Here is a 25,016-nt window from a genome sequence, read left to right on the forward strand (position 1 = left end):
ACTAAATCTATTTCATATTGGAATAGAAAAGTGAACTACTTGCTGCAACACAAGGTGTTTATTGACTAAATGAGCCAACTGAAGGTACACAGCTAGAGCTTTACTGCCACTGATAAATTATCTCTGTGAACAAAGATTTCATTAGCTTAATACTAAACCTCATTTTGTCTCTTTGTGTTCAGTGAAACTGGTGGGGTAATGGTAACAGGGATGGTATCAAAGAAAATTTGGACTTGAGGTACAACAGAAAGCTTTTCCTTTTATACCCTCTCAGTGCCAGCAGCCTTTCTTCAGTGTTTTTCAGGGTACTTTAAACGATGTTCTTGTAAGAATAGATTTCAAGCCATTATGAATCTCACGTTTCAGCCTTCTTCAGTTAAAACTATAAAGTAGTTCTAATAGCAGTACTAAGTAAAACAGGGCAGGAAAGACAGCACTGCCAGTAACCTTTCACAGATGGCATTTAATGCAATAGAGTTCACAATTCAGTTTTTTAGATTAGATTAACACTTGAATGCATCTTATTTGCCTGAAAAAGCTGCAGGCAAGTGAGACACCACAAAGCTGGCAAAGGAGGAAAAAGAGAGACAGCTAGAAGAAAAAAATAGCAGTTTCAAATTACATAATTTTCTTTTGCCACAAGAACTTAGTATCCAATGACCAGAAGGTTATTTTCCTCCCACAACTTCATCCCTCATTTTCCATCACAAATATCCAATGACTTGGTCACTACTTTTGACTTAGGCCCTGATCTTGCACACTTGCATATACATTTAAGTTTACTCACATGAGTAGCATCATTGGCTGCAGTAAGACAATTCATCAAATGCATACTCTCGTAGGATCGCTGGCTTTGTTTTATTAAGGTGACGCAGGATGTTAAAATAACTTTGTTCCTCAAAGTTTAACAAGAACTTTACAGTGGCAGAAAGAAGAAAAGAACCAAGCATTTCACAAATTCCTTAAAAGAAGTTGAAATTAATTTTTAAAAATGCACTGAAAATGCCAACAGAAATAAAGAAATCATCTTTGCTCTGCTCTATCTTTTCATTGTGCAAACACAAGTTGTCCACATTCTGAAACAGAGAATTTTAGAAAATTAAAATTAATAATTTCAAACTGACACATTTTTCTCTGTCATACACTGTGCGAAATTGTGCATTATCAGACTACCGATGTGCTGCTTTGAATCATTCATGGAACACTTAACATTACAATATCTCACTGATACACATCCTGCTGGGATTTATTGACACTATAACATTTCTGAAACTAATAACCTAATATTATGCGCACAGGATGTCCTGAATTCACAGATCTCAGCATTGCAATACGTTTTGAAAAACCCAGACTTGCAACACCTGGTATCATAAGGGGTATATGATTCTAACATGACACTAAATTCTGGTTCTGTCTATACATAACCTCTTTCCTTATGGGAACACGTATAAACTGAAAAAGTCATTATTCACTAGAAAACCTACAGGCATTTCAGAGTACTGCTTTATGGCTCCGGAGGATTTGTGAAATCGCATTTCTATGGATCTGAGGTGTACCAATTCAGGAGAAAAGGTTGATGCCACTAGCACTAATAGGTCTCTCCTAGCTGTAATAAGGTGGGGGGGTGTGGCTTTTTGTGCTTTGGGTTTGTTTTGTTTTGTTTTGTTTTGTTTTTAATGTATATATAACAAAGTTTTCTGAGTTTCTTAAATATACTAGCCTAATACCACTCTGTGAGAGCTTTCTACAGCTGGGAGCAATGAGAAATAAAGTCACTGGATGTCAGCAGCAGAAATACTCTCCTAAATCTGTGACAGAACCACATTACTCTCTTTCCTCTAAATCTCCTCTCCTTTTCAGAATCTTTCAGGATCATCCTTCTCAATTAAAAGCCCAAGTCAGAATTCAGCTTATATTGTTTTAAACTATTTGACAGAAAGTCTCCCCTCAAAAGGCAGACAATTATATGCTCATAATTCATGAACAGAATTATCCACTAATCCTAAGTACCGCTGTTCTTCATGATTTTCACTTGAAAATTAAGTATATAAAGCACTGGAAAAGCAAATTTAAAAGGAAAAAAGGAACAACTGTTTTTCTACTTAGAACAACACAATGTATTACCAATGTATTACATAGCTGTGACTAAATCACTTAAAGTATTTTAAACTAAAGAGTTTTTGATTACTGCAATGTTTGGGATGAGCTATTAGATTATAAATAAACACTAAAGCTGTGTGGCACATGACAGACCCAACTATAACAGACATCATATCTATTGGTTTTTCCTCTTTCAAAACAGATGTGAATTCAATCCCAGTGTCTACATAAAAGAACTCTTTGAGTCCAGTAGGAGATTTGCTCTATGAAAAATAGGAAACGGGGTATTAGCAGCCTCCAGGACTCCAAGGAATGGAGCAGTTTCAACTTCTACTTTAGTCAATGAAAATTATGGCTAGATAGATGACAGTAAACAGCATGCAGAATCAGCTTGAAAAGTTGTTGCAAACAACTACGACCTATTTTCTTACCGGAGAAAATCAGTAGGATGCATCTCATGAGTAATACACTTGAGCAGTAGCAAGCATTCACAGAAATGTTTCCAATTAATTCAATTTAGGTTGTCATTAAATTGAAAAATAAAGCACATCAAAATTTGCATGAGAGTTAATGAACATTTGAAGATGGTGTCAACTTGCACACATAACCTTGCACACATAAGCACTTAATAGTATAGTGTATTTTGCAACTACTGAATTAAAATTTATATTGCACTGAAATAAATGTCCCGTAAAAAGCCAGTTACAAATTGCTTTGGTCTATTTGTAGCCTAATTTATCACCGAAATACAAAAAATTATCAGGAAACCTGATAAAAGTTTAAAATTGATTGTCAAAAAGAACTTATAAATACATTTTATTTGTATATGGTATTATCACTTAAAAGAATATGCTTCATAATAATAAGTAACAATAAATAAATGCTTTATTCAATTTATTTGGTGCAAATCACCTTTGAAAAGGGTTTGATCCTGATGGTCCTATTTCCTAGTGATATGTAGAGCCTTCTTTTACATTTTATGACAATTTGAACATATTACAATCAAACCATTCAAAAAACTAACAGAAATTAAGAAAACAACAGACAGACTGGCTAACCAATAAGATTCCAAGTTTGACATGGTATATGAGCTCCATTGTCTAACTGATAATATTACTTGAAAATTAAAAAATCTTTCCTGAAAACTGTAAAGCAAAGAGGAAATGTTAGTAGAAATAACAAGAAAATAGAAAGAAAACCAGCAAATTATTGTATTCAAAACAGTAGTCAGTCATTTTCAAAAGGTGTTGCCTCTTCACTCTATTATTGCTTTTTGTATTTCAGAATTTCTATCATTCTAAGTTTCTGAGAGAAATATGGTTCTTCATCTTGATAAATCTCCAATAAAACAAAAATATTCTCTCCTTTGTTAAAGCAAAGGAAAATAATACAGTCTATGCAGCTGGTGGTCCTATATAGCCTGTTAATGTCATATTACACTAATTGGTTCTTCCTAAACAGATGCACTGAGTTTCTGAAACAGTGTCAGAATATGGAAAGTTCTGAGGTGGTTTCTACTCTTTTTGTTAATGATGTGATATTTACAACAACACGCAAACTCCTGACTTAGCTTCACCTCCATTTGCGCATCCTCCAGAATCGACTCTGCTAGGATCATTCAGTTCTTCAAACAGTCCCGTTTCAATAATTTCTTCCTGCCAGGCTCTAGGGACAGCACCTGTCGCAAACTTTTTGAAGAACTTCTTATCTTTGTCATCAAACTCAATTCCTCGTACTTCAGAGAAGTCAGCAATGTCTGCAAGATCTCTGGCATAGACAACTGATGGATCTGGCACAAATGGAGGGTCAATAAGGTTTGCCTCTAGCCTGTGGAAATGTATTGTTTTGAAGAAAGTATGTTTTCTTGGGTCATCATCTTCATTTCTGCAATAAAGCAAAAGTGTGTTAATCAGTATGATGTTTTGCTCTCAGATGCTTTCAGGTGTGTCTTTGTGTTGAATACATGAGAGCATTTTAAAGTAAGGAGATAGATATATATAGAGAGATGTATCATGCAATGCAATTCCTTTTTTCATAACCAAAGAACGCTGCATTGCACAACATAAGCAAAGCTGAGAAGCAGAAAACATCCTGATCCTATTATTCATTACTTTACCTCAGGGTAAATTAGTCTGGGCAAGGTGCCATGCAAGAGTTGCAGTGCTGCTTCTGGCAGCGCACCGAGATACCCAGATCCAAAGATACACTTTAACCAGAACTGAAGATATAACAGGATGGGGAGGAGGAGTATTAGATTTACTGTCCAACAACGAAAGTCCAACGGTTGGCTCTATATTAACTAGGATAAGAACATCTATTAAATTCTAGACTGGGGTATGTAGGGTTAATACATCTAGGTACTGACTGAGGAACAACAGTCTGAACAGGAAACTGGTGACAAATGACATTTCTGATTTTATCTTAATTCAAAGCAGCTATGTGTTTATATCATAAAACTCAGTTATGTCGCTCTAATAAACGCTCCCAGTTCTACTGAGTCTGTTCATTCAAATGAACTACTCTTATAAATACACAAAGATTTTAAGCAAGAGATTCACAAATTATGATACTAGTAAAAGTATATGTGCCACTGTCAAACACAATTCTTTATTACTATTGTTAAAACCCAATAATAAAATCCAGAAAAGACTAAAATCACTGTAAATAGGTATTTTAAGTACATCTTACGAAAAACAACTGCAGACCTCAGGGAGAAATTTTTTTGTAAAAGTAAGTGAATTGTTTAATTGTAGACCTGCAGAGAGACTCGTAGGATATTCTGATGATAAGAATAATCTGAGCCTCAAATATGTGCTTGTTAAAGCATGACCAAGGACCACAACTTTTGAACCGTGCCTCTAGCATCAAGGCATGCAAAGTTTGAGTTTTGAATTCTAGTGAAAGGAAGAGCAGAGAGGACCACTGTATTTTCTACACCTATGCATTTTTTTTAAATTGTATTTATGGATGCACTGGCATCCTACTGGCAATGCAGGAAAAACAAATTTGTCTGGTTTTTGGCCTCAGAAAATGGTAGTTGCCAACATGTTGCTTTTTTCTTTTCCCACTTCCTTACAAAATCATATACTTAGCAAAGTGTAAGCCCTCGTGTATTTGTAGACAATGTTCTACGAACAAAATGCAATGCAAACGTTTGGCAAGTCTTTTTATCTTTGCAAACATGTAGAAGCACCATATAGAAGTAGCAGATTTGTTTGACTATAGAAAATCTTCCTTTTTTAAGACCTTACACAATGTATGCAGAACAGCTCCTCCAGCTTGGCACTACTGCCAGTTCCTCATATGCTGCCCTGCCATGCTTCTAGTCTGCCTTGGTGCTACTCAGGCACAGCTGAGATGAAACTACCAGCTGTCCTTTTGAGCTCCTTTGTCAGAAAATTGTCATTTTGTGCCTCTGCTGCCTGGTTCTCTGGGCAGGTCACCATCAGCCACTGACCACTGCACACCACCATGACAAGGATGCCAAATTGCAGCCTGAAGAACAATAGATGCTGCCATCTGGGCACCCTGGGCAATGAAAAAATGATGTTTTCAACCCAAAAGAGCCATAGGAACACAATTATGAATGCATAGATTAAGCCAACAGGGATCATGACCTCTGCATATACATAGTCTTGTAAAATCATCTCCTAACTTAACTAGCTAGTGGTAACCAAGTACTTGAGCCCAATGTGATTTATTTACATTCACTGTTAGCTTGAAGTGCATTAGAGTTGCTGTTCAAACTAATTAGTGTCTTGGGACACGGCTAGTAGTGCCGACAATCCTACTGGGCAGATGCACTCACAAAAATTTAACTTTTTTTTGCTTTTCTGTAACATAAAACCAAAAAGCACTAGAAGCTGGTGAAGGCTCCAGAACGGATTGCTGCAGTGCTTCTCCTCCTGATGTATTTTCTGACACCACCAAAACCACAAAAAGTTTAAAAACATAAAGCTATAGGAACGCCATCTACTGGAACCAACTGAGGCATCTTCCAACTAGCTGGAGATGAACTTGAGCTCTTCCTGTGTGAACTGCACGATTACATAACTTAAAAAGTGCAAATGGACTCATCTAAACTCTGTCAATTTTGTATTCCTCCATTAAAAAAAAAAATCACTTTACAGATTTGGGATTTGAGATGTCAATCCCAAAAAGCTTGAGTGGAAAAAAATGGTTACATCTTTCCTGAGTTAGACAATGACATTAAGTATTCAATAAAAGAGTGGAGTATTTTAAAAGGTCAGGTGTACAAAGTAAAGCTGTCCTTGAGCAGCTTTAACTTATGTAACAGGCACTTATGTAGATAACCCAAGGTCTTCTTGGCCTTAGTAGAATTATGGTGCTAATCCTTACATAAGGATGAGCTGTCCTGAATAGCATCACCCTGTGTAAGAGGTACATGCAGGCTTTTATCCTGTATCATGCCCAGGAGGCATGGTATACATGCTATCATTTTCCTTCTCTAAGTATGGCACATATGAGTAAGAATATCTTAAATAGCAGAAAATTAAAAATAATCTGTGCAATTACCTTTCTGTGTACATTTCTCCCATTGCTGAGAAATAATGTTAACAGTGAGCAGACAGAATGATTGTAAATTATTCCCTCAGCAAAGGGAATGTGGTTACAGTAAGTGAATAGTCTGTTGCAGGTTTTGCCTCAGACTTGCTGAATGAACCTGACCAAGTCACTCAGAATGTCTAAGTTTCGTTCTCCCCTACTCTGAAATCTGCTTACTTCATAAAATGCTATAAGACTAAATGTCTGCAAAGCATGCTGATTTGTAATGTCGAATGCTCTAAATGTTTTTGTAATAAATTTATTTTTAAAGTAAGCTTTTAAAATGTATTAAAAATAATACAGATTTTGTATCAAACATACTCTATGTGCTGTTGAAAATATTTTTTGATATTTTTTTTTCTGCAGCCTTGCAGAGTTGTTGGGAAAACTCATCAGGCACAAAGAGTAGTTGTCTTCATTTAGCACCGGAATAATAAGAATATGTATAGTAATGATATATTACCTTTCATTAAACTTAATTATTTCAGGCAAACATGTGACTAACATTTTCCAAAACTATTCCACATTATGAGATATAAATTTAGAAGATATCTGTGCATTTTCATTAAGTCCCTGCATCTATTTCACCTTTAGATTGGAAAAGCACCTGAGACATTTATTTGCATTCATAGGTGATTCAAATAATGGTGTATTCTGAAGACAGGTACGATCATTTTCCTATTAATTTTTTTACATTTTTATTATATTTCTTTTATTTTGTCTATATTGCAAATGCAGATCCTCAGTCTGTTTCATTAGAAATGCACTAAATGATTTTTATAGATATATATACACACACACATATATAAGAGGGATTAGAGATATTACAAGTTAAATCTTACAATGCTTAGCTTTCCAGTTTTCTTCTTATTGAACAGTTACTTGAAATTGCTAAGTCAGGGACACATCCATCAGTCTTCATCAACCCAAAACCACCTTGAAGTCCCAAAAAATGTTCTGCTTTATAAGAACTTGTGCCCAATATTATTCTCCTCCCTTTTCTCCCTGGGATGAGTTAGGGAGACCTAACTCTGCTTGAGTAAAGCAGAGTGGCTAAGGTCTCTTCAGTAGAAGCCAATGACGCAGCCTTGCAAGTGAGATATCTGCAGGGAAGAGAATCCACATTGCAGATTTGGATTTTTGCCCACATCATTCCAGTAAGTGATGCAGCCTAAGATTCTGCATTCAGTCTGCAGTAGCATAGATGCAAGTATCTTCCTGAATATCCTTTACCTTCACGAAAGAAAATGCAAGAGAAATGATCTGCTCCCTTCTCCCAGAACCATATAGAGTCTAACCCCACAAAATACCAAGAAGGGAACTCCTATGAATAGTCTGGGGCGAGGATGGACAATCATGCTATTGCAACAAAATTCCTTATTTCCATATTACCTTCAAAACCTTCCACCTCTCTCTTCCTAGAAGTGAAAGGGAAAATTCAGTGCTCTGTAGAAAGTCAAGATTTGACCTCATTTTGTGTAATATGTAAAATAATAACATTGTTTGCAGCTTTAATTTGGCTTTTACTGAGTTTGCAAAGTAAGGCATACCTGCTTCCTAAACGATCCTCTGTTTTCTTGGCCAAAAACAGTCGGCAAATATCTTTTGCTTCCTCTGTAAAGTTGGCATCTTCAAATTTCACCTCATCTTCCAGAGTTCTTCTTTTAACCTCATCTTTACCGACCTTTTCTTTGAAGTCCTTAAATGGTGTTCGCCCAGCAATCATCTCATAAATACTACACCCCATAGCAAACCAGTCCACAGGATAGGTGTATTCTTCTTCCTTCAGGATTTCCGGAGCCATATAACCATTTGTCCCAGCCTATTGCAAACACACAAACAGATTTACTATACAATGTCAATAATGAAATGCATACAATTGAACAGACTAGTCTATAATAATAAAAAATATTAGTAATACGATTTATATATTTTGTATCTAGAAACTCTGTATAATTGGTATATTTTTTGTCTAGACACTCTGAAGCATAACTCTGGTTTAGCACGTGGACTATTTCCTGTCTTTAAACAACTTAGCATATGGCAAAACCATCTTAAATATGCTCTTCAAAGGGGAAATGCCTCTGCAATTTCTGCCTAAATGCTGTTTCTTTTTCAATGAATGTTTAGCTTGCTTTCTTCTTCCATATTATTTTTTTTTCCTGTTGAAGCTAGTGATGTTAGCTTTGTCCTGTAAACACAACTAGCAATCAATTTGAACAGATTAAAAAAAGACAAAAATCACACAATCACCCACTCCCTCCTTGTTCAGCGGTTATAAATGGTTCAACACAGGAGTCTGCTGCCAATGAGAAAATTCTCATCAAGCCAGTAGCTGAGCTGCATGAGGAAGTTCTCAGCCACACTCCCTGTTGGTCTCCAGAAGGAAGTACTACCATCAAGGGCCAAGACAAACTCTTAAAACCATTGTAAGAAAGTAAACCTATGAAAATTATAATTAGTAAATTACATACATTCAGGTGAAAGAACAAGTTCATATTTCCTAACTGAAAAAAGCTCTCTGAATAAAGACTACTACTATATACAGCACCCATGGACCCTTGTCTAAGAGGAGTGACCTCTCTTTGAGAGGGGAATCTGCCTGCTTCCTTCCTAGACCATGTCTGGCGTGTTCTCCCTTGAGGGACAGACTGCACGGTGTTCAAAATAGCTCCTGCTGCCTCTTTCTCTAGGGAGATGATTCACCTGGGAGGGAAGAGAGAAGGTCAGCCTCACTATATGCTTTCTGTTGCACTGTTATGAGATGAGATTTCAATTGAAACAGCATTCCCTCAGCTGACCCAACATTTCCTGACACATCTGATGCTATATCTTATTTTATATATTTACCAGATTCAATTAACAGTGATAACTATGTCAGAACTTGCTTGAACCTCTTTTATATCTTTTTGAAATACTGGGACTGATGAATTAGTAGTATTACCATTTAAAATGAAAAATTATGTTTGTGCAAAGTCCCACTAAAGGTTATGCAAGATGGTCATCGTTACTGCTACCAGAACACAAGCAGTGACAGAGACTCACTCCAAAGAAAAACGGTTAGAAAAGGGCTCTCATCTAAAACTAGAGCTCGTTTGGGCAAATTATATTTGTAAAAAGCACAGCTCAACAGATTAATTAAGCAATAAACGTTCTTATTTTTACTGAGATGAAGCTGGGGCACTAATGCCTTGAAGAACTGATAAGTCATATCATCATCAAAAGGTACCCTGACAGCACAGTATGGTCATTCTGATAAGACGTTACTTTGCTGCAACTTAGCATCATCATACGGAAACTGGATAAATCTGACAGGAAAAAGTCAGAATTCTGCGATCAGAAATGTGTCTCAAGTCTGAAAGGCAGCCTCAATGCCTCAGGAGAGGTTTATTTAAGCAGGTAAAACAGAAGCTTAGTGAAGGGAGTTTTTAAACTGTACAACTCTCACTAGCAGTAGTGGGATTTGAGCAGCAAAAAAATAGTGTATTAGGTGGAAAATATATCCACTGATTCCCAAAGCAAAAGTGAATCAGAGTAATGAGTTGTTACTCTCAGCAGGTCGAAGAGTAAACAAATAAACTGTAAATTATACTCAAATGTAAAAAGGAAAAAAAGGACAGAAAGCAAAGGAATTAAAAGATATCACAAAAAAAATAAATGCATTATTTTTGAGAAGGGGTCTATTTTCCATGGGCTGGTATTGAATATTTAATTCAGTTAGAATTATCTGACCATGCCTCAAAATGGATACCTCTAAGTATGGGTTACTGGTATGTCTATCACACAAAAAAACATTAGGTTTATATGATTTTGTAGTGGCTTTCACTCAATACAATTTATAAGCAAATTCAGAATTTGTGTATTCACTGAAAACGACTTTTTCTTACTAGATCTTATTTTACAAAAAAAACCCCACACTCAAAGCTGAATTCCTTTGTTGTCAACTCTACACTACTAGGACATGCACTGGGTTTTGACTGAGACTAAGACCAAGCACATTATTTTCTTCTTTCCTGTAGGATTCCCAATAAGACCAGGAACCACTGGAACATACGTGTTGACTGCTCAAGTGATCTTAGAGATACAAACACATGGAATTACCCCTTCAGTGACCTGGAAGTGTCTAATGGGACACCATTAAGAAAAAAAATCACAAAGGAGCCAAAGAATGTTATATTTCTTACAGAAAGTAGAAATCATGCCATTGCAGAGGCACACAACTTTTTGAAGTGTAGTCAGTGCAACACTAGCTATTTTTTGCTTGCTCTCATCTAATACTGTCTTTTGTGATGATAAGCAGGATGCCTTACTTGCATATGCTGTTCGAATTATCAAAATAGTAATTAAATTTCAGTCAGTTAAATTTTGACTTGCTTTTGAAAAGGGTTGAAAGACCTACTTCACTCTTTATTGCTCTACCTTGAGAACAACCCAAAATACAATTTTTCAATAATCCTCTAAAATGTAATGACCAAATGTTGTCCTTGGACACATTAATGAAGTTGTTCTGTTAAGTGGAATTATAGGTTTGAGTGTGGTTTGACAGGGCAGAGTAGGAATGACTCATCTGAAAGTACACAAACGTTTCTTTTGTGAAATGTGATCCTGCATAAATTTTTAAAAGGTCACATAATTATAATCTTTTAATAATACAAGATGTAATCCTGAGAAGCACTAAGTGCGCTCAGTTCCCAGTACAGTCAACGTGTAGCTGGCACACCACAACTCTGAGCAGAGCAAGGCCCACAGTGTAAGTACGTTCGTACATCCCATTCAGATTGCTGCCCTGAGAAGGGAAAGTCCCTTGAACACCACTGTTCTCCCAGCTTCTAGCAGATGCAAGGGAGAAAGAAATGGAACTCTGGCGTTTTCATCAGCATAGAAACAGGCAAATGAGGAGAAATGGGATTTAGATCTCTCTACCTTTTCCCACAGATCTTTGCAAAACAAACTCAATTGACATCTCAAACCAAACAGTAAAGCAAATCAGAATGTCTATCTTTTGTTTGCCATGGCACAAGAACTGTTGAACAGAGGAAAAAAAACAAGCTGAGTTTAGCTCTATCAGCTGTTTCCTGGGGCTCGGTCCTTCCTTCCTCCAAGGGGTGCCACCGCCTGCTTTGTTCTCTTGTCCAGCTGTTCCTCCGCTCCTTCAGCAATGGCCTTAATAGACCCTGCAGGAATGCAGGAACAGACCACAGGAAATTCTTCTCTGCACACCAGCTAATGGGCCCTAGATGTAGAGAACAACTGATTTGCCTCTGTCACTCGCTTTACAAAGTTCATTTTTCTCCCAAAAGCCACTGTGAGGAGGAAGGGAGCATAATTTAAATGAGTCACACAGAACTGTAGTTCCTCCACACTTTCTCACCACATGTTCATACAGTAACAAGAATCCAGCTGATCAAATGAATAGGCAACTACCTTTTAAAAGAAGATAAAATCAAATCTAATTAGGACAAAAGGTGCCCTTGAAAAGTCTCACAGAACAAAGATTTTGGCATATTGTTAATGCTTAGCACAGGGAAGGACGTTATGATGGGCCGTCCCATCATAAATTGATCGGCTACTGATTCAGAACACAAGGAGGGCTGTTCAGAGTACCAGGAAAAGATAATAAGAAAGACCATATAGGCACTTAGGAGCTACTGAATCCCACATGCTTCCACAAAATTCAAGACCAAAGTTTTTTTCATTTTCACATAGGGACATAATTTTAACAGGGAAAGTTGTCTGCCTTAAAAAAAACCCACACAGATAAAAGCACAAAAGGGACAAAACAAATTTCTGCTATATTAGAAAACAAGGAAACAAAATTGCCTCTGGGTTCAAAGTCACAAACTGGAGTAGTAAAAAAATCCACAATCAGTTTTTACTCTTTTAAGCTTGGAACATCAGCAGCCATTGAAATCACGGAAGTTGCAGAAATGCAAGAGAAAGCCACTTCTGTGACAGTACGGGCAGGCTGCCTGTGTGCTCACACTTGGGAAGAGAAATAGACACAGTTACAGTATGTTTTTCAATTTAGATCCACTGTATGCAAATCAAGGGGATAAATGGCTTGAGGAAGTACAGTCCAGTAACTGGGCACCAATTTTAACTTTGGGCTCTAGAGCGTCTCCCCTCTTTCTTCCCGTGTGATCACGTGTAAATCCCTATCTTTGCCTCAGATCCCCATTGTAGACAGAACCTGCTAACACTCCCCCCTTGAGGAAGTGTCATCAGAAGAAATATGCATTCATAGACAGTGAAGCAATCAGACATTATAGGGATGGAGCATATAGGAGAAGCCCAACACTTGGTACAGACTCATAACCACATAATTAGAATCCAAGAATTATCAGGGTTCTCTAGTCTTCCTGTAACATCATTTTCCCTTTAATTTTCCTTTAAATTTCTCTTGACCATTTCCCATCTATAATATGGGAATAATACTACTCAGAGATGTTTACTGTTTTATTATTTAATGACCATAGAATATTCCATAAACTATATTAATAAGGGAGAAAATTCTCCATTTGCATAGCTCTGTATATATTTTATGAAGCTTTTTACAATGAATGCAAATACAGTATCATAGAACAACGCGTAGGTGGGTTTCTCAAAAAGGGGCCATCAAAGAGAAATTCTGTGTTCAGTGCCAGTGTGACCAAGGGAACAGGACTGCAAGGGGCCCTGAGAAAGGTACTGGCCCTCCAAGGTAGGTACAGCCCCCGTGGGTTAAGCAGTGCACATGCCAACGAGGCCTGGATGGTTACTGTCTATCACTGAAATCCACGAGATTTCATCCAGCTTATCTTTCAGGATTATGACTAATGTTGGAGGTACAGTTCTTTTACATGTAAATCCAGGAAGACAGGTACTGGCTGCACCAGACCAAAGGCCCATACGGCCAGTTTACTGCCTGTGAATTGGCCAAAAAACGGATGCATAGGGAAGACTGTAAGAACCTGGTGTGTACTTTGATACTGCTCTAATATTTTCCTAGACTTCAACTGTTTGCAGTTCTAGGGCTTCCAGAGACAGAAATGGTTTCTCTGAACAAAGCTGTCTTCCATCAATTGTCCACTCTCCCTGGGAACCTACATAAATTCCTAGACTCTGTAAGACCTAGAGTCCTTCAGCTTACCTACCCACTGCGTTAAGAACCACCTCCACGTATTCCGAACCTGCTACCTTTCACTAGCAGATTTTAAACTTGAACAACAAGCAAAACCAAGCCCACTGTTTTCACTTGCTTGTGTCTGTAATTTCAAGATTTTGTTTTGTCTTCATAAAAAAAGTCATTATATGTTTGTTAACTGAACCTACACATCACAGTATGTGGAATACGTGGTCCAACAGGAAGAGAAGTACTACATTCCTCACCATCCTGTAGCTTACAGTTCCTGCAATAGTGGTTCTGGTCAAAGCTGTCAAATCAACAGTTCAAAGAATTACATTGTCAGCCAAATGTTGCATTTCTTACCCAATAAAAAACATCTTTGACAACATTGAACCAACAAGTGGCCCACTAGACGATTTACCAAAGAGATCATTCCAGAACGTATATTATTTTTTATAATAAATAACGAGCCTCAAGAGACAAAGGGACTAAACAGTAGTATTTAGCACTTAAATAGCATTTTTCATGTTCAAAGAGCTTAATTAAGCTTTCTACCAGCTCTAGGAACTCAATAAAGAATCTCATCTCTTGCTGTTTTATAGAACATGCTATAGCATTTAATAACCGTCAGATTAAACTGAATGAAGAACACAGTTAAAAGCCATGCAAAGAGACCTGATGGAGTTTTAAACGGCTCCAGTTTCTTTTCCTAGACAGAAAAATGCGTCTCGTGTGGCATGCCCTGTGTAGGAAATGCATTTTATGGGACACATTGCACTCTCATAATTTTAGATGACTACAGTATCGTTTCTACCATCTCCAAAACTGTAGGAGGCAGAATGATCCCACAAAATCATTTTTGCTCCCTTCACTCTCATGATCACAGCATTCATAGTGGATAAGGCTGCATTCTGTAAAGTACATGTTTCAGAGATTAAAAAAAAATTAAATACCTATCATGATGACTCAGTTCACAAAAACTGTCGTTATCAAAATTTTTAAGAACAAAGTTCTGCTAGTAAAACATAATCCATTTTATATGTCATACTTAATGCACAAGCAGAATGGTGGTTTTGAAACTGTAAAATAGCAGCAAGTCACTTCAATCCTGAGCAAACAAAGGACACTCATTTTTCAAAGTGCAAAGGAAGAACAAATTTTTACGGAATCTTATCCAATAAGAATGCCATATGACAATGACCAAAGGTCAACTGTAGAATAGCTTGCTGAGTTATTTTTTATTTCACAAGTCTGAACCCTCCTCCCGCTTCTCAACTGCCTCAAAATTAAACTGCAAGTTTCAGGAACATCTAAATAGATTTCCTTGTTTTCCTAAGAAATAGAATCTTATAATAAACAAACATACAGAAGGGCAAAAGGACATTTTGAGTAAGATTTGAACCAAAACATGTTTTTCCTATAAAAATATTATGATGTCCTTCAAATATATAAAACATAGCATAGGAAAACTGTGAAGAAGCTTGAAACCTCTGAAAATATGAATGCACTTTTATAAATCCTACAAAAACATGTTTGTCTTGTTTTATTTTTCACAGTTGTTATCTCAATATTTAAGCTCTCTAGCTGACATGCATCTGCACAAAAGTACTTCAAAATTTACATGCAACAGTTGCTTTGCACAAAAGCCATATCCAGTAAGAGCAGAAAGTTCTTCCTAAAATAAACAGCAAGTACGCATTGACTTCTGGAAAAATGGAATTAAGTCCCCCGTATTTGGATATGTGGAGAACATGAGGGTACTAAACAGAAGAATGTGCTCACTTTTCTCACAACCATTCTCAGGAAATTAAGTAGCATTACTCTTTTGGATAAGGGCAGGAGCATTTGACTCACATACAACAAGTGAAATTTGAGTTGTATGAGAAAAAGTTGCAGAGACTTCAAGAGAAAGGATGCCAGGTCAAGCTGTTCAAGTGGTGAAACTTGGGATGGAGGCTCCTCATTTCTGTCATATGCAAAAAGAACTAGTTCCAGAATCACTAGTTCCAGAATCAATCAAGGGAGTACATAACTGGACAAAACATTTTGCCTATGCAAAAGCCATCTTTGCAGGCTCTCAGTTTCTCCTTGTTGACTATTTCAATTATATCAGACAAAGAGTATACCAACATTTAAAAAGGTGCGATTTTAAGATACAATCTAGTTTATGCACGGTCTGATCAACACATCAGAACAGATGCTACAGGCACATTTGTACAAAAAGTCATAATGATATTTCCTAAAGTCCTGCATAATTACATTATCACTGGCAAAGAGTTTATTTCTGTTTCCAGTGATGTCAGTAAGAACTGTGCCCAAGTAAGCGTGCATATACACATTTCTAGCTAAATTGCACAGGTACGTGTATATATCACGAGAAGATCCAATATAATCCATGATTCTTTCATGAAGAAAAAAATACATTGTAAGTAGCTTTCAATTGCCTTCTACCTCTTTTATTTCCAAGACTGTTATTGTTCAAATTTGTGTATTTTATTGTGTATTTTTTCCACTCTTTCTTCATTCTAAAGCCAGAGCACCTTAGTGAAATTAAAGTTTTCTAAAATCTGTAATTGTTACTGTACCAATTACTTCCAACTGCCTATATATATTCAAAATACTGTTCATATGGAAAGCCAGATGTTTCTACTTGCTGTTTTACCAACAGAAAAGAAAGGGAGAAAACTAAGGCTGGGTATCCAACTCTTTCTAGACCTTAGTAAGAAGCACTGTTTCTGGAAGTAGGGTATTTTTATTTATAAAATAGTTACAGACAATTGGTATGGAGCACACAGATATTTCTCAAAAGGAGTATATGTAAAGACAATACTGAAAGGCTATCAAGGCTACTTCTTCAACTACATAAGTATTAAATTACCAGCTGTGCAATCCTTTTTATGCAGCATAAACACACATGACTTTATAAGACCACTACATTAAAGTCACCTATCTAAAATTCAAAAAACCTTTCCACCCACAAAGAAAATAATCTTTGCCTGGTAAGCAGTACATAAACATTATAGTTTCATAGAAACCTTCACCGAAAACCTGGAAAATGTCTAGAACAGGAACTCATTAACTAACCTGTCACTTGTGCCATGTGATAACCTAATCACCTAACAAGATTTACAAAAGGATTTATGGACCCTCCAGCCAACGTATGGGTGAGATGCATTTATTTATACATGAGAGGCTAGGAATTCTTTTGATGCTTTGAAAGCAGAACAAATTTATCTTTAATGGCTTGTACATTCATAAGAAGTGTACGAAACTTTCAGAATGCATCAAAATACTGTATTTTTTGCAATCTCTAATGAAATAAACACACAGATAAATCCATATATTATATACTATTCAACCCTGTATAAGGAACAATGCAAGCCATCACATGATGCTTCTACTTCATAATGTATAGCAAAAAAAAAAGACACAGGGGAAAAAAGGCAGAAAACTGCTGCTTTGTTTCACTGCCTAGGATGTATTAAGAGATGTTTTCATACCAGCATAGTTACAGTCAAACACAAGGAAATGAACATTTTTTAAGCAGGTGCCTAAGATCAGATGTCTACTCCACATTTATTTACTTGGCTTATCCTAATATATAAAAGGCACGGAAGAGTTTTGTATTTTGTTTTGCTTATTTACAAGGAAGATCCACTTAACACCTGAAGAACTAGAGAGGTCATGAAAAGATTAGCACTCAGGAAGAAAAACATACATCGCTGAGAGAGATTTTTAGACAGTTGTTGAAAAATCTTTAATTATTTTACTTTATCTTTTCAGATATCTTTCATCTATTCAGTTCACACCTGCAGAAAACAATTTGGAGGAAAGTTCTCTATTTGAAAAAACACACCATTCTGCTTCTTCATTTAAGAGTATGAGACTAAAACAGGATCTCCGCACTCAGAATGAATACAATCTCGTAATAAAAGCAGCTTTACTGAATACAAGGGTAGCCTGCATTATAGAAATTTGTTCAGTGTGAGTAAACTGTTAGAATATGAGCCAGAAAACCATATTACGATTTTTTCTCTGAAACAGTATTCAGCAAAACAAGGAATTCAACAGTTGTTGCTACTGATATTTCTAAGACGAAAAACTAGAAATAAAATGAAAAATCAAACAACTCAAGCTCACAAGCTTTCATTAGACAGCAGAAAAAAGAAAAAGAAATACAACTTTTTTTATAATGTATCAACTTACAGAAAGGCCACAATAGATACAATTTTTAAAATTATTTCTACCTTACATTTAACAAATAAACTGTTTTAATTCTTTCTAATATATGTAAGACTGGCTAAGTAAAATTTATCTTAACAGATGAAATAAATGAACATTAAACTGTACCAAATAGCTAAACCATGGTTTCATATGGTACTAGGGATATTAGTTAATTACTTTGAAGCAGCAGAATGACTTATGAATATAATTAAAGCAAAGTTGGGCATTATTCTGATAGTGCAATAGAACAGTATTTTAAGTATGATATTGAAGAACCAGGTCATAAAAGAGGGTTACAAGGCTTTAAAGTCAGAACTGCTGGAGATATGAAGGAAGTTCCATGTATTGAAACATCCATCAAAACAGAAGGATTCTTTGCAAATTGATAAATAAATTAAAATGAGAAGGTTTTATGTTATACATCAGTAGTATTTTCCCTGTAATTAGTGACTGAAAATTGTAAGCCTTAAATCATCAGTTCAAACCATCATCCAAAACCTAGAAACAGCTTTATGATGTTAGGCACTTTACTCAGATATACAGTACAATACAGATTTGGCTTGGAGGAATATATTTTCTGCTTTAGCTTATAAAATTGTTCTTATAAAAACTATGTCCACAAAATGGTGCAACTGATTAAATTTAATTTAATAAATCTGTCTTGGAGCGATATATCTTTTTGGGTGAAAAAAATCAAACCTATACAAGTATCTTCTCTTGAGATTTTCTTAAAGTTGTAACAATTTGGTAGTTAAAAAAGCATGCTATGATATAAACTTTCTGCCAATTTTGTCACAATGTAACTGTGATTAGTAAACAAAAATTAATTTAACAGCACCATTTTTATTTTATTACATGGGTACATGGCGAAGCTTAATGCAACGAATTTTGTAAAGTAATACTCGCAATTATTATTCATTTAACTCCCTCATAGTTATGATACTGAAAATGAAAAAAAAAAAAATCATCTTTTTCTCCCTTCTCCTATTTCAATTTCCTGTATGAATAAAACTGCCTTTAACAGAAATTCCTTATAACACACTACCATCATGTAATATATCATTCATTGCAGGTTTTGCTCTAATAAAAGCACCCATATAACGGTGAATAGCTCTTCTAAAAACAGTGAACAACAACAGAAGAAAAATCATTATAACAGCTTGATGACTTTGTCAGAGAAAGTGAGAAGGAACAACCACCTTGTCCACTACTGCTTTGAGATTCTACCCTAATACCAACAGAAGTAGTTAGACATTTCTAAATACACTCTTTCACTTTGGTTTTTTTTTGCTTCTGCCAAACGCCACATATTTACAAGTAGCAAAAACTGCCCTTGGACAAAATGATTTTTTTCTGATCATAATAACTGCATGCATCTATAATTTGCAAAACACAGTAAGGTTTATAGCTTTGGGTTCACTGATGAAAATGCCATCTTCACAAAACAACATTCCCATTTCATGTAAGTTCTATTTAAAAACCTGCCTTAGCTTTCACAGAATCTGTATTTTCATACCTAAAACAATGCAGTCTCATTTTAAATTTCCTATCTAAAAATACATCAGTTTCCATATTTTCTTTCACCAAGAGCAAAACACACTCATAATACAATTTTTTTTAATTGCCATGAAAAAAATATATCCTTCAAACTACAAATTACTGCATTAAGTAACAACGTCAAGAGACGTGTGTACTTCAAGCATGATGCAAAAGGTTACTAGCAGGTCCTCTCTCTTCTACTAAATTTCTACGGAGTAATTTGAAAGACTTGAGGAGTTTAACATAAAGCATTAGACCAGTTTATAATGTTGCTTCCGTTTCTTCATATTCTTAGTGTATTTCGGACACATTCACTCATTACATACATCTTTAAGCTCCAGACACCTTGAGAGAAATATGCTTTTTTCATAGTTTAGCTACATGAATACATCTGTCTTGTGTAAACTTCATGACATTATTACAAATCTGGGTTAGTTTGGGATGACCAGAAGCACAGCTGAAGTGCTGCACAGTCTTATTCACACAGCAAAAAACAGTTGGTCATCCATCTTTTGCAAACTGTCATTAAGTCTGCTGACTTTTTCAGGAATTAATTTGTGGGGGAGGAAAGCTGGCAATGCTTTATTGTGCAGCACCATGAACACTTGCAATACAATCAGTAGCATCACTTAAGAGTGATCTTGAAGAAAGAGTAATCTGGAAGAAACTGTATTCTTCTAGGAGCAAAAACTAAATACAGGAGTCATATCTTTGAATGCAGCTCATTATATAAACAATTAATTGGTTAAATCCCTGACGACGCTCAAGGCACACGGCATCTGTGTTGGCCTCTCTAAAATGATTGGTTCAAGCGTTTATCTTAAGAGAAACAACAGGTCAATTTGATTCTACTGTTTCTGTGTAAGAGAAGTTATTTTACTACTACAGCACCTAGAGAGTTAATTAACCAAATCTCCTTACCACCTGTCTCAGAGTGAAACGATCATGTAAGGTCTTTAGCAAAGAACAAATCCCAGGGCATTAAGTCTTGGGCTCATAATGCATTAGAAATAGAACAGCTTTCCCTCCCGCCACCCATGTTCAATGAATTTGTACTCACCCTCTGAGTGATGCTTTTTCCCTCCTTGATTTTCACTGCCAATCCAAGATCAGACAGTCTGCAATTACCGTTATCATCCAGGAGGACATTTTCTGGTTTCATGTCCCGGTACACAATCTTCATGGAATGGAGATGCAGAATCCCACAAGTGATCTGAGCTGAGTAATAGATGACCCTGCTCATTTCCAAACCCCTTTCTCCCACATTGTAGATGTGAAACTTCAGATCCCCTCCATTCATGAGGCTCATGACAAGACACAGATGGCTTTTGGTCTCATAGGCGTAGGCTAGTCTGACTATGAAAGGGCTGTTGACCTTCTCCAGGATCTCTTTCTCCAGTAGTGCCATCTTCTCTCCGCTTTTCTTTTTCAGCCTTTTCTTATCCAGTTTCTTGCAGGCATACATCTTGCCAGTATTTTTCACCTGGATGGCACAAACCTAGAGAAGGAAGATGCACGAGAAAAGGTAATGAAGGAATTTTACACATACAGACTGGAATATCAAGGGCAGTAATAGGCAGTAACTGGGAAATCACAGATGCCTCTTAGTAGCTGCTGATGCTAACTTCTGTGGCAGAGTATATAGCAGAGAAAATCAGGAAAAAACAAGCATACAGTAATTTCTGTTCTGGACCAGTATATGGTGGACCTCACACAAAGTTCCTGAGGACATCATTAGTAGACATGTATTAGCAAATAAAATGAACAAGGACCCATTCTCTGACCATGAGAATAAATGGCATATACAGCCTGCATCTGTACAGCTGAACTCTCCTCCCTCTCAAAAAAAAGGTAGCCTTATTCATGCTGAGTTTTGGGAACGGATCCTGATCTGTGCTATTCCCTAAACTGCACTTGGGAATTATCTGGGAGTGTGTGAGCTAGCACAGGCTATAACAGTGCCAAGGAGAAGACTAATAATTAACTATATGGACAGTCATGGCAGCTTTTGTAAAGAAGCCTGCTTTTTTACTAGCATAGATACAGAATATAAAAATTTTAGAGTAACTCTTCACTAACAGGCATCTGGAGCTTATATCACAGTATGGATAACAAACCCAGCCCAATTTCTGGGAAATGGACAATCTGAAGGAGCAAGTTTTGCAAAACCTTAAGACAATTTCTTAATCCATTGCCAGGTTCCTCTTTGCAAACCCACCAGTTGGTGTTGAAAGGGGATGACCCACATCCTTACAAGTACCACTCTTACCTCTCCGAAGCCACCTTTGCCCAGCACTCGGAACTCATAGAAGTATTTCTCAGTTACTGGCTGCTGCTCAAAAACTTTCCATTGGAGGAATTTGTCGTAGAAGGGGCTGGTCTGGAAGTCCTGGAAGGGCTTGCCTTTAAGGAAGAGTATGGTTTCCTCTTTGGCCAGCTGCATGACATTCTCATAGTCTTCTGCAGTAGCTGCCTGGCATTTGCTGGCCAAGTCAGAGCTCAAGAAAGCCAGATAGTTTTTGGAGCCTGCCTTAAGAAAATTGGTGATCATATCCTCCATGGTACTGCTCTTGACATTGTCCTCTGCCACCTCCCAGTTTGACACCTCATCGAGGAAGTCCCTAGCTACCAAATGTTCTGGCACTGTCTCCAAGAAGTCTCTGAAGAATTTCTTGCCAATGGGCTGCTCCTCACAGATGCTATCATAATCAGCAACAACGGACTGCCTAACCTCTGCACATTGATCAATCCTGGGCAGTGAGAGGCTCTTACGTCTCTTTTGCATCTCCTTGGTGTCTCCATCTCCACTCTTCCTTGCCTGCAGATAGGCTGTGTTGGCAATCAGGTTGTCAAGCCCCCCCATGTCACACATCTTGGCAAGCTCTTTGGGTGGCAGAGCCTGGCTGAGACAAAATGAGTAACTGGCCCAAGCGCTGTGCTGTAGCTGCCCTGTACTTTTCCCTGCTTGTGGTGTGTGGGGGGCTTCTGAAAAACACCAGAGAGACTAACTGCTTTTGCATTAAATACCTCTCAAGGATTTTCACTAAGTACCTTTAGGTATACGCACCATTTGTGGAAAGTGACTTGTAAGAGGTTTCTCTGTAAGGAGCTTTGAGTTTGCTATGTATAGCTGAGGGATGACATCCTAGGCAAACCTTCTCACTGGCAGCACCAAACACATGCAGTTCAGCTGGTGTTTTTTAGAATGGGCCCTGATAACGTTTAAATGTACCAAGATTCCCCCTATATGCACTGTCCCTGGCTACTGAGAACATGCAGAGATCCCCGTGCAATACATGCACACTTCAAACTCAGTGGAACTCTGGCCACAGTTAACAGGACAGCCTCATATCTCCCTCGCTCGACACAGAGAACACCAATGTACTAAGAATTACATAAGCTGGGATCTGGTTTTATAAAAAAGCTTTTATCACAAATCTGCCATGCCTGAAACAGAAGTTGACATAGACGAACATGAGTCATTGAGCTTTAAATTATCACACAATTCAGTGCTTTGAGCATCCACACTTCCAAAACTCAAGTTATCCTCAACATCAATGACTCTGAGCTCCACAGATGCTTTGCGCAAACCTCCATGCCTCATGTGGCTCTATCTGAGCAGATTACATGCAGAGGCTAAGACCTGCTGCTGGTCTAAAAATAATGATCCCTATATACAAAATGACATATAGTTCTGACTTCATCTCCTATCCACAGAAAAAGAAAAACCCTTCAAACAACCAGCCAAATCTTGCCAAGACACTTCTATATGTTATTGTGGTCTCAGTTTATTTTCCCTGCTGAGCTTTATGGCAGTCAGTGGCAGGATGAGAAGGTGGCAACAGCGTATGGCTGAGGTGGCGTCAACAAAGGAACAAAGCTGATGATAATGAAGTGAAGGCAAATTCCACCTGACTTCACCCACTGGCTGCCTACCAGGAAGTCTGTGCCCCATGTTTTTCCCAAAAGAGTAAGAATCATGTGTGGCGCTTACTAGGCTAAGCCCCCTTCTGCTGCAGGGTCGTGTGATTTGGCTGCTAAAACTTTAAATATAAGGAAGGTATTATGGGAACAGGAAAAGCAGTTCCATGATTCTTCTAGTAGCAATGAGGTCAAGCTGTACTCCGGAGGTCAAGGTCAAGTTTCCTTTTCTCTTTTCGCTCTCAGAGCAAGTTGAAGAGATGAATCACAAACACTAAACATTAGGAGTAACAACAGGCACCTCCCAGACTCCCCACAGTAAGTGCTAAGCCCTTCTTGGCTGCTTCTTGTCACTCTAATACTACTACTATTTTGTTTTTACATGCTTAATCCTGTCTGCACTGAATCCATTTGACATATAACTCACGCTTATACTCTACAAAATTACATTAGAGGTGTGAGTATTTTTCTAGCTATGACTGAGATGGCCATCCATCGCAAACTGCTATCTGTCACGAGAACGTGCTGTACTCTAAAGCAGAGTACTTGAAAGTCTTATTGTACAGCAATCACTAATTCTGCCAGGTGAATGCAAGCATGGGGCAGGAGAAGGTTACATAAAGGGCTAAATAATACAGCCAGCAGAGTAAGCAAAACTGAAAAAAGTCAAAGGAAGAAATGCAGAATTCTGCTGGTGGCTTTCCTGAAAATTATGCCCACAGCAACACATTCCTATTCTGTGCCTGGGCACAGAAAGGCAAAAAAGGAGGTAACAAAAGCTTTAATTTCAGGTTCTAAAATTCAGCAGGGTCTTTTCTACATTGAGCAAGAATGCTACCACAGCTCAAGTGGTGCACATTAGAGTAGCAGTACGAATGGCTGGTAGTTGGGGACCTAAGGGTGAACTCAAGCTTATACCACCTACTGATTTATTCATGCCTAAGCAAATAAAGAAAATACCTAATGTCTATGACATCTGCATAAGAAAGACACATTCACAGCTCCAAAAATGATTCTGCTCTGTTAATTAGAATCTTTCCTGATTTCTATGGAACATAAGCTTTCTCTAAAAGAACATAACTTCATAAAAAGCAAAGTGAAACAATATGATCTTTGGACACATATTCATTACTCCAGTCACTTTTGAGAGAAGACTCTAGAGAGATTTGCTGAATTATCCAAATCTGCCCAGTATTTATTAAACAGTGGAGAAAAGTAGATCAGCATTAATCTATCAGTCTATAATGGCTATTTAAGTTAGTGTTACCTACTCATAAAACAGTATGTTTGGGTGACAAGCAAAACTGATTTATTTTGCATGTACAAGAGGTGAACAAATTCAGGACTAAGAATGGGTACGTATTAAGAACTATGCTAATGGAATAGCAGGGTATGATTTGGAATAGAAGAAAATTTCTCTGGTGCAAAGTTCATAGAAAGACTGGGACTTAAGCTAATCTTTCTAAATAGCTGAGAAAATATGCAGGAGTTAAAACTCATTACCTTATATTCTAGGTGAACCTCTAATTGCTGGTCCACAAGATACTTATAATACACAAAC

General features: G+C 37.2%; 1 protein-coding gene across 1 annotated transcript; it reads right to left on the reverse strand.

Annotated features, from left to right (window-relative positions):
• Positions 1-2,967: 2,967 nt before the first annotated feature.
• Positions 2,968-24,534, reverse strand: GRK7 (G protein-coupled receptor kinase 7). Its single transcript, XM_068405906.1, has 4 exons — positions 21,804-24,534; positions 20,595-21,032; positions 8,217-8,488; positions 2,968-3,984 (listed from the first exon to the last, which is right to left on the reverse strand). Exons 1-4 carry the CDS (start codon positions 22,404-22,406, stop codon positions 3,642-3,644), a joined length of 1,656 nt encoding a protein of 551 aa, XP_068262007.1. The 5' UTR covers positions 22,407-24,534; the 3' UTR covers positions 2,968-3,641.
• Between the last annotated feature and the right edge of the window lie 482 nt (positions 24,535-25,016).

This window comes from Nyctibius grandis, chromosome 8 (assembly GCF_013368605.1).
Source record: "Nyctibius grandis isolate bNycGra1 chromosome 8, bNycGra1.pri, whole genome shotgun sequence".
NCBI classification, from domain to species: domain Eukaryota; kingdom Metazoa; phylum Chordata; class Aves; order Nyctibiiformes; family Nyctibiidae; genus Nyctibius; species Nyctibius grandis.

Excerpts from the sequence above, each read along its gene's own strand:
- GRK7 (XM_068405906.1), bottom strand. The coding sequence starts at position 22,406 with ATGTGTGACATGGGGGGGCTTGACAACCTGATTGCCAACACAGCCTAT. Across the intron at positions 21,033-21,803 it reads GCAAAGGTGGCTTCGGAGAG|GTTTGTGCCATCCAGGTGAA; the intron begins GTAAGAGTGGTA and ends TTCCTTCTCTAG. Across the intron at positions 8,489-20,594 it reads GAAAAAGCATCACTCAGAGG|GCTGGGACAAATGGTTATAT; the intron begins GTGAGTACAAAT and ends TGTTTGCAATAG.